The following is a 10,660-nucleotide window of genomic DNA, read 5'->3' as shown; positions in this document are numbered from 1 at the left end:
TTATAAAAATAAAATATATTTTCTGATTTTAAAGAGGAAATTTTTGATACATTTTTTTTTTTCTATTTTTTCAAAATAGAATCGAACTCGCATTCGTAAAACGTTAAGTCGTGTTAAAACCAATATACAAAATCAAATATGAATATATAGCGCTATCTTGCGTAGGTGTTTATAACAATATATTATTCTAAATTGTTTAATAGTCAAAGGTAGATGGCGTTAAGTACTATAATATAATATTATGCACAATAAGTTAATAACCTTATAAAATACTACTCATATGCAGTTACCAGTTACTTGTTTTAAGCTTTTTTTTTTCAAAAAAATTCAACTAAACAATTATTTTATAATTAATTTATCTAATAAACTAAGATTACATTTTTTGTTACACCATTATTCAAACGTACAATAAAATAATAAAAATTTAAAAAAAAAATTCATTTCATTCAAGGTAACTACTATTAATAGTTAGACAATATAAATTTTAAAGAACTGTGATTTTAATGTTACTATTTAAAGAAAAAAAACTTACGAGAGAAATATTTAAAATATTTGGTTTTTATAAACTTGTTTAATGTTTATATAATATCAATACATTGTATTTTAAAACACAAACTTTCCTTATCCTTATAATTCATTATTAATCCGGTTTTGATTTCGATTTTGATGATGGTTTAAAAATAATTTTGTTTATCATTTGCAATGTTTTCAACGCAGTGTAAAAAACCGATACAATTATTAATAATACAACTGCTACAACGTCCAGTAAAAAATATTGATACCATGTTAAATTAAGTGCGTGAGATCTCAAGTGCGGTGCACCTTTGTGACGAATAATATATTCCGTCCAGTAAACGACCGAATCGGCCGGCGACATTGGTCGGTCTTTAAATCTATCAGAAACAATTTTAGCATTTTTTGAATACCTGCAAATAATTAATATAATATTATAAAATTTCTCAAATTAAAATGAAATATGTCATTTTTTATGTGCACTTACGTTTCATTGTTGATAATTTCATTGATAGCACTTAAAAGTGTATTTTTGGTTACTGAAAACAAATCAAATGACAACGCCATACCTGCATCAACCAAATTTGCCATATTTCTTGGTTGATCATAGAACAAAGGGAATCCTAGGATTGGGACGCCGGCGTCCACAGCTTCGTAGACTCCCGATATACCTCCATGGCCGATAAATAACTTTACATTTGGATGCTCTATACATTTATACGAAGTATTTAAAATACTGTATTTCTGTTTAATTTGTTGATATTATTTTTATTTTATGGTAACGTACTCAGTATATCTCGTTGAGGCAACCATTTGCTTGTCATCACATTTTTTGGTTTATCCTTCATTTCTCCTTCATATTTCAGCAATACTCTTTGAGGAACTTCAGCTAATGCGTCTTTGAAAATATTTTGAATATGGTCCGGCATTGTTGATAGTGCGACTACGGTACCAAATGTAAAGTAAATAATTCCGTTTGGCGATTCCTCGATAAATTTTAAAATATCCTGTAAATATTTGAAATAAATATCACAACTCTCTTATAAAGTAAGTTTTAAGTAGGTACATAAATATTTTATAGCATTATAACAAAAAATTGTGTTAACTAATAGATTTATAAGATCTGTGCCACGATTGTACAAAATACTCTAACTAAAATTGTAATAAATATATTATGTATATGATAAAATGTCAGTGACTTCTTCGCTTATAAATAATAAATATTAAATACAGTTAAAAATCTTGATGAAAAATTAATTAACTTTCTTTCTCGTAACCTATACATGCTATATTATTACAAAAGCTCATTACTTGATTTCCAATAGTTTAACTTAAAATACAGTTAATCGAAACACGTAATTAATTTAAAGTCGCGATACTGTCACCGATGTCATTGATTCAACTTCAAAAATAACTTTAAAAATATATTATCATTCATGAGCCTTTATAGTTAATATACACTGCAAGAGTACACTTCGAAAATTATACGGAAACTTCACGCCTCGAAAGTTTGTTTTGACTACCCGAGGCCATTTCTATATTTCCACTTAAGAATCTATGACTACTAAAGTTTACTACCTACATGTTCCCTTTTAAAATGCAATGTTATGTTCTTGCAGTGGAAAATTTGAAATCAGAAGCACCTCGGTAGTTTTTCTAAGGAGGGGTTGTAAGCATTATTCTCCAGTGTGTACAAATGCAAATCCTTTACTTTTATTTTTTACAATAACCTAATTTTCCAACTCGTATTAAACTGTAACAATATCAATATGCCGTAATATAACTAAATATAATTTAATAGCATTAAAGATATGCAAAAGTGAATTCCGAAAAATACTCATACTATTATTATATTAAAACCCAATATTTCTCGATTCCCGTACATATTTTGTAACGCGATGTAGAGAGGGGATCTTCTCTACATCGTGTTTTGTAGTGTTTGAATATTTAAAATAATATATACCTTTAGGGCTATGTCCAGTGTCCACAGTGGAAGGGAAATAATATCGAGACCGTACTACTGTATTAATAATATTATATGGGTCTCAGTGTAGTATATACGTATAATGAATTTAAAATGTTTGTTCAATTGTACCATGATACAGGTGTTTTCATCTCAGCGTCCATGTAACGCTATCATATTAAGGTGTACTTCACCCAGTGGCCAGTTTAATAGCTAATAGCCATATCCCATATATATCTAAATATACAGCGTATACACGTATTTTATTTATATAAATATACACACAAAATTATTAGCTTATGGTGGCCTAAATAGGATAATATATTTAACGAGCCACAGGAATTAATTTTTAATGACACCGAGAAAACGTTTGGATTTATTTAGACTACTATACACATATACACGAATCCGAATAACTTTAAATAATATTTAATTTTAAGTATGTTTTTCAGTCAATGCATGGACTAGCCCCTACAGTGATCTAAAATCTAAATTTACTCGAAGCAATTCATTTGGATATTAATCAATCGTTTTATAAAACCTCACCTCCAATAAATATATCCGTTCAAACTATAATATGTTAAGTAGGGACATAGGTACTAATGTATATTGTAACGTTTTAAGAGTTTTTTAATGAATCGAATACTCCGAGCAAAATTGTTTAAGTTGGACAAATGAACGATCAATTAGGTTAATATGATATTTAAAAATATATTAACGCGGCACTTGTATAGATATTATTTATTTAATTAAAATAATTTTTATTTAGGTACCTTAAAAGTTTTAAATTATCATTGTAACTTGTAACATTTATAATATATTTTGTACGTTTCGTATAATTATTATTTTATTATATTAAAATGTTTATTTGAAATTATACACCACTGGTGATGTTTATATTATTCGAAATCAATTTTAAATTAAAATAATATTTAAAAATCGTTTATTTTAGATTTTTTCAATAACGATAACTAATTGAAACTACGCAGCTGTGCGCATCGGGAAATACACTGAATAGTATATTAAAGGATATAATAAACTATTATATTTTATAATATTATTATAGAACTAGTAAAATACTATTGTAACTAAACAACAATACTATTACAATTTTAAATGGTGACTAAAATCCACTGGCCGTGTAGAAATCACGAAACATACTATAATAGAGTAATCTACGTATTGACCACGTCACATACAATTAGTTCGTCTATAGTTTACGATTTCGACTAAGTAAGTCGGACTGAAATTTATTTTGATTGAAATCGTAATCCGTGTTTTCGTGAAAAACACATTCGGTGCACATAACGGCAGACAACGGATATCACCTGTACCTGCGTATAAGAACCATATCGTGCGATATCCGATTTGGCGAAATTTAACGACCCACCTATTACGTGTTACTACGCGATGGATTTTAAACCGAAATCGATTATTGAACCAAATACGGGTAATAAACGTGTCATTAATGATGTTGAGTACAGAAATCAAAAATATCATGGCGACTATACACGCGTCGACTCGCACTCGTATACTTACGGCCGGCAGCGGTCGGGGTGCGGTCAAATGTATGCCGCCGACGTCCACGCGGTTCGCCGGCACGGGTCTGGGTGGTTCGGTCACGTGGTGTGTGTTGACGAAAACCAGGGCGGGTATGACGGGCGGCGCGAGGTCGTAGGGCCGACGTTCGACGGCGGCCGCGGTCGCCGTGTACCAGTAGTTGGCGACCACCGTGTACAGGTGCATGGCCGCGCTGTGCAGTCGCCGGTAGAACGTGTCGGGCACCGCGTACGCTGCGAACAGGTGCGGCACGGCCGCCGGGTTGGAGTAGTGGCCGAACGCGGCCGTCTCGATCCAGGGCAGCAGGGGCGCGGGAAAGACGTAGACGAGCGGAACGCCGAGCCGCCGTGCCGCGTGCGACACGCAGTCGCTGCCCAGCGGTTCAGTGATGAACAGGTCGTAGGCGCCGACGTCCCGCGACAGGAATCGGTCCATGATGTCGCACACGAGACGGCTAGAGTTGACGATGAATGGCACCATGAACGACGTCCGGGCGAACAGCGGCACCACCGCGGTGGCATTCATGTTGACAGCCGACGCGGTCTCGTCCGTATCGCCAATGTGGTAATGGGCGGACGTCTCCACCTCCGTATAGTTGTCGGTCGGTGGCGTCCCGTGGTCCGGGAACGGCGTGTAAACCTTCACCGTGTGGCCGCGGCCAACCAACGCGTGCAGCACGCCTTTCATGACGTTCCAGTGGCTCTTGGCGGCCACCGTCTCGACTGCCAGCACGCGGGCCGCGTCCACGGGCCGCGGCCAACCCGCAATAGCCACCAGCAGGCAAACGGCCGCGAGTCCACACCACGACGGTCGTCTGGTCATGACTGTTGTGTAATCGTAACCTTTAAAATAGGATATAACTATTTGTTTGTGAACGGTTCTGCGACCGATTCGGTAAACACCGTCCAGTTCTGTACAATCGTTTACTGTGTAATATGCTACGAGCGTTAGAGTATATATAGTTGATGGCATGCGGCGTGTGCTTTACCGTCGTCAAAGCATATTTTTTATGTACTGAACGTGTTCGACGACGGTATAGTTTGCATAATGATAATACGCTGATTATTATTTTTGGACACTGGACTTTTCCCTTCTACTTATTCCAATCAAGAATAATTTTTTTTTCGTTTCATTGCTCATCTTGCTATAGTGCTTTTATAGTCTTCCTTATTTTATAATATCGTATTTGACCTTAAACAATGATTTGAAACCTTTTGATAATGTTAATAAAATTAATAAATTGCACAATTGTAGTGTGTTTCGTGTTCATACACGGTACGATTTGCTAATCAGATCGAAATTTCGATACTTTCGTTAACAACATCGCAATAAGTACGTTTGTTCAATGTATAACTATCAAGAGCCATTTTCAAAATAAAATAAAAATTGATTACTTTAAATTTAGAAATTATATTAATCATATAATAAAAAGGTTATACATCAATTGCACCGAACGAAATTAATAGGTATAGATATTTCCGTATAATATTACGTAAGTACGTCAATTTATTGCGGCACCGGTGCACCGCTTATATATTATTATGTGATCATGTGGATGAACAACTGTTGTTCACATGACGCGATATAATTAGAAATTGATCAAATCGGAATATCCACGAATGGAAAATAAATAAGATGATAATAATATCTGAATATTAAATGTTGTTACTCAGATTATTTTACTCTCAGATTAAACATTACGTCATTTTTTTATAAAATATTTGAGAAATGTTTGAAGTATAAAAGTATTTTACGATTATGTCCAACAATGGATATATATATATATTGTATTTATTTTAGACATTGTTGAATTTGTTCAACTACCGTGTTTAGGTAATGACAATTTAATGACGTTTTTTTAATAAATGTGTACAATATAAATCAAATTTCAAGAAATAATGGGACCTTTTCAACAATGTCCAACAAAAATTATAGTATAGGTTGGAATGGAGTATTTTACATTACGTATGCCGTTATTTTCGTGGGCTTTATTAGATTTTTTTCAATAATTATTATTGTATCGAATTTACTCAATGGTAATATTATTATAATATACTAATATTATATATATATATATTTGTATATTGATTTTTTATAAAATTAATATTTTTAAGTAAGTTATATGTGTGTGTAAAATATTACAATTTAAAAAATACTTATAACCTTAACCGGGAGTAAGAACACAGACACACAGTGTAATTACTATGTTAATAATATTAACCATGTTTAGAGGGATGTATGAACTTGCCCTCTTACCTACATAAATATTTTGGATTTTACAGACCCTACAAAGAATTCTAATTATTTTTGCGAGACATGTTTAACATAAAAATTTAAAAATGTTGTTACCAAAATAAGATATGTGAAACCATGTGATGAGGAGCGACTTTACTGACGTCTAGCCTATTATATATACTATAGGTATGTGAATGTGATCTAAAACGAGAGTATTTTTTTTTAATTTTTTTTTCCTTTTGTAATGTGGTACAAATTTTATTTTAAATTAAAGCACATTCATATTAGTTCCTCAAAAACAAGATACATTAATTAGATAATCACCATAATAGTGTTTATTATCCACGGACCGCGAGTAGAGAGTAGCTAGGTCAACTATTTTAAAATATGTCCGTAGTTCACCAAAGCCAACATAGACTACATCACTAAACAAGACTATTTTTTCATATCAATACAATAAAATGTCTATACAATATTGTAATTTGTAATGATACAAAATTCGTCCAGCATACAAACGTTACTATCAGTAGCGTGCAGTAATAGGCTTTTTTTAAGCAATCTCCTAAAAATCAAAATAAGATGGTACCATGCAATGGATTTACTGTGATAACAATTGTTTAATAAAGATATTTATACTAGTAAATAAAAAAAAACAAAGTAGATTAAAAGCTGTGGGTGCATGGGTAGCCAAATATGATAGTTTGCCTCAGTTTTGAAAATTATTCAGAACGTTTCTAATAGGACATAATAGAATATTTTTTTTATAATATAACGTGACACATTTAAGGTTATAGTCATATAATAACAACATTCAAAGATGATTTAAGCGGGCTAATGAGTTCTAGCGTATCTATAATATAATCGTTAAATAGACAACGTTTGAGTAATTAGACCATTTAGAACGACCGTCGCACGATAATAAAAATCATGTATTTTATTGTTGATTTATATGAGATACACCGATGCTCCGATAAAACACATATTATTATAATTGTCAAAAATGTCCTATGTGTGGTATTTTGGTGGACAGCTGCAGAATTCGAACACGACATAATATTATCTCTTATGTACATAAATGTTTTTTAAACCAAAATCAACTATTGAACAAAATATAGGAATATAGGAAATAAATGCAATAATATTTTGAATCAAAATTATGGTGCCGACAATACATGATGACTCGTACTCGTACTTACGGCCGGCAGTGGTTGGGGTGCGGTCAAATGTATGCCGCCGACGTCCACGCGGTTCGCCGGCACGAATCTGGGTGGTTCGGTAGTAACGTGGTGTGTGTTGACGAAAACCAGGGCGGGTTTGACGGGCGGTGCGAGATCGTAGGGCCGACGTTCGACGGCAGCCGCGGTCGCCGTGGACCAGTAGTTGGCGACCACCGTGTACAGGTGCATGGCCGCGCTGTGCAGTCGCCGGTAGAACGTGTCGAGCACGGCGAACGGGTGCGGCACGACCGCCGGGTTGGAGTAGTGGCCGAACGCGGCCGTCTCGATCCAGGGCAGCAGGGGCGCGGAAACGACGTAGACGAGCGAAACGCCGAGTCGCCGTGCCGCGTGCGACACGCACTCGCTGCTCAGTGGTTCTGTGATGAACAGGTCGTAGTCGCCGACGTCCCGTGGCAACAATCGGTCCATTACCTCACACACACGGTGGCTTTCGTTGACGATTTTCGGCACCATGAACGACGGTCGAGAGAACTGCATAAAAGTCTCAGTGACTTCCCAGCCCGCCGGTCAGGACATAATAAATTTCAGAATAACAATAATAGGCCATCCGGTATTCTTGAGAAACGCTCGACAAATGATATGTAGTCACCAGTGTATAGTGGTCAGTGGCGTGCACAGAGAGAGAAAGGGAGGGATATCCTTGCATTGCAAAATCAAAACCACATAAAATGACCAGATATACGATTTTCTAATCATATCCTGTTTAAAATAAATATATTTAAAAATTCTTTTTGCTAATATAATGCACTCTGTGAACATACTAGTATTATGTGGTCGGAGAAACCTTGTTACAATATTATTAGTTATCCAGAGAAAATTTTCTCTTCCTTATAAATAAGTTTTCTATAGCTGAGGGTTGAAGCCCTGTGTATGAGGTATTTATCAATAATAAGGTACGTTTGGTTTATAAATCTATGATAATTATTATATTTAAAATAATACTTTATTGTTTTGGAGATGGCTGTTAATAAATGTATTGCTGAGTTCGCTCGTGTTGATGGTTAGTGTCAAACTGCTTTCCATGTGTCGTTTTAATATATTAAGTTATATTTTGGGCAGGTAAAATGTGTTTAGTGAGTATATTTTGTATTAGTCAATCATATAGTGTGTTTATCGTATAATAATAATAATAATAATAATAATAGATAATTGATGTACATGGTGTGTGGCAAATGTTACAATACAATCCAAAATTTTAATTTTGTACAAAATTGAATTTCTCTCTCAAAATCAAAATCGTATTATCAAGTTTCAAAAAATACGTAATTCTTATTCCAACACTCTCCTAGTAAGAATTAAGATTTTTGAAAAAAAAAAAATTACGAATATGATGTACGCTAACCCATAAATATGAAAGCTAAGTTTTGAAATTCACACGAAATTCATTTCCCCGTAAAGTTACATAAAATGAAAAATACACGGAATCGGTCAGCAACAGGTATGAGCAACATACTTCATTAGTAATAAAAATCAATTAATTTTCTGGTATTGGTTGACTTTTTCGATATTGCCATCGTTGCTGTGCGTAAATGACGTGTCTTTTAAACATGACTTACCGGAGGTATAGGTTCAAGTGGCGGAAGGTGTACACCGCCGACCCCGATCATATTCTGAACGGTGGGCACGGATTTTTCCACAGTCGTATCCGTGTTGACGAACGTGACAGCGGGCTTACGGTAGTCGGTCTGATCGTCGTCTCGCTCGTGTAACAATTGTAACGCTGCCATCACGGTCCAGCCGTACGCGTTCTCCAGCCGCCTAGCTAACGTGTCGGGCACCGCGTAACGGGCGAACAGCCGGGCCGCATACGACGGGCTGGGGCTGGTGCCCAGCGCTTTTGCCTCCATCCACGAGGCCATCGGCGACGGAAACACATACACGAGCGGCACGTCGCCCAGTGCGCTGGACACGCGAGACGTGCACTCGGACGACACGAGTTCGACGACGACCATGTCATACCGCACGTCGGCCGTAAAGTGGCCGGCGGCTGCCATTCGGTCCAGCCGGTCACACGCTGTCCTACTCTTGTCCACGGCAATGCCCACGAACCGCCACTGGTCTGCGAAATCAGCTATGGCTGTCCGCACGTCCAGCGCAACCTTATCGGGCACGTCGAGCCGCAGCGGTATTTCCACGTACCCGCAACCGATGGGGCCCCCGTCGCAGACGCCAACAGTTGCCGCCGATGACGACGCGAACGGCGTATACACCGTCACGTTGTGACCACGGCCACCGGTGGCCATCGCCCTGACCACCGCCCGCATAAACGTCCAATGACTCCGGGCCGGCAATGGTTCGATGGCCAGCACGTTGACGGCTGTCGTCGGAGGCGAGATCGCACAAAGCACAACGAACGCACAGGTCACGGCGGCAGCGGGGACGCACTGTTTCGTAACACGTTCCATATTGTACCTATAACACCGAGATGCCGATATTATTCGAAAATATTTATAACATTACGTTCACGACTCGGCACAACATTTTGTAACCGGTAAAGAGTTTCGCAACGATGGATTTAAAGGCTTTTTTTATTTTTAAATTGTTTTTGTTTTCATTTGGTTTTGTGATTTTGTTTCTGCCCAGATTTTTTAACGATCGTTGTTCGAAGACGTAGTTTTTCGACGAATGATGAATAGGTACGAATCACTGATTTTTGGACTCGACACATTATTGTGATTACCAAATGTTATCTATCTATTTATATTTTATGTGCGTGCACTATGTGAATTATTATCTCGAGTTCTAACTAAAGGTTAGATGTATTGCACCTTTATGGGCTATATGTAATCCCATGCGTTAGTGAATTATTTATAATGATTATTCATTTTTATTTTACACAAACATTATATTATTTCTTATCGGGTAGGAACCATTTTTATAATACCCGTGTGCAGAGTGAAAGATGAAACTTATTGTTGTATAATATCAATAATAAAAATAAACAAAAACCTGCAATGGTTTATCAAGCCAACACGTTAATATAAATGCGTATAATATTTAGTAAAAACTCGTACAAACATAATATAATAAGTATTAAGTATACTAAAATGCATAACTACATACTAAGATAATACATATAACATATATAACTATAACTATAAAATAATAATAATAATAATACATTTTTTTTGTGTGTAGTTAGTAATACAAA

The 10,660-nt window shown here is 35.9% G+C and overlaps 2 protein-coding genes across 3 annotated transcripts; both read right to left on the bottom strand.

The window, feature by feature from the left end:
* Window positions 1–540: 540 nt before the first annotated feature.
* LOC113556852 (UDP-glucuronosyltransferase 2C1-like) lies at window positions 541–10,151 on the bottom strand. 2 transcript variants are annotated; one of them, XM_026962042.1, is made up of 4 exons: window positions 9,066–10,151; window positions 1,301–1,520; window positions 1,001–1,220; window positions 541–926 (listed from the first exon to the last, which is right to left on the bottom strand). In XM_026962042.1, exons 1-4 carry the CDS (start codon window positions 9,912–9,914, stop codon window positions 641–643), a joined length of 1,575 nt encoding a protein of 524 aa, XP_026817843.1. In that variant the 5' UTR covers window positions 9,915–10,151; the 3' UTR covers window positions 541–640. The 2 variants fall into 2 exon arrangements, with proteins under 2 accessions (XP_026817843.1, XP_026817842.1); XM_026962041.1 differs by lacking the exon at window positions 9,066–10,151 and adding an exon at window positions 4,016–5,147.
* LOC113556854 lies at window positions 5,107–9,039 on the bottom strand. The gene is made up of 2 exons (XM_026962046.1): window positions 7,468–9,039; window positions 5,107–5,227 (listed from the first exon to the last, which is right to left on the bottom strand). The coding sequence occupies exons 1-2, from the start codon at window positions 7,984–7,986 to the stop codon at window positions 5,204–5,206; spliced, it is 543 nt and encodes a 180-aa protein (XP_026817847.1). The 5' UTR covers window positions 7,987–9,039; the 3' UTR covers window positions 5,107–5,203.
* Window positions 10,152–10,660: the final 509 nt, after the last annotated feature.

Source organism: Rhopalosiphum maidis, chromosome 4 (assembly GCF_003676215.2).
Source record: "Rhopalosiphum maidis isolate BTI-1 chromosome 4, ASM367621v3, whole genome shotgun sequence".
Classification (NCBI taxonomy): Eukaryota; Metazoa; Arthropoda; class Insecta; order Hemiptera; family Aphididae; genus Rhopalosiphum; species Rhopalosiphum maidis.
The sequence above is the reverse complement of the archived record's forward strand: the minus strand, read 5'-3'. Positions and strand labels throughout refer to the sequence as shown.

Bases quoted from the DNA above. Each gene is read 5' to 3' on its own strand.
- LOC113556852 (XM_026962041.1), bottom strand. From the start codon at position 5,008: ATGCCATCAACTATATATACTCTAACGCTCGTAGCATATTACACAGTA. The intron at 1,521-4,015 runs GTAAGTATACGA...AAATATTTACAG, and splicing joins CACCCCGACCGCTGCCGGCC to GATATTTTAAAATTTATCGA. The intron at 927-1,000 runs GTAAGTGCACAT...AATTATTTGCAG, and splicing joins GAAATTATCAACAATGAAAC to GTATTCAAAAAATGCTAAAA.
- LOC113556854 (XM_026962046.1), bottom strand. From the start codon at position 7,986: ATGCAGTTCTCTCGACCGTCGTTCATGGTGCCGAAAATCGTCAACGAA. The intron at 5,228-7,467 runs GTAAGTACGAGT...TCATTGTTTAAG, and splicing joins CACCCCAACCACTGCCGGCC to GTCAAATACGATATTATAAA.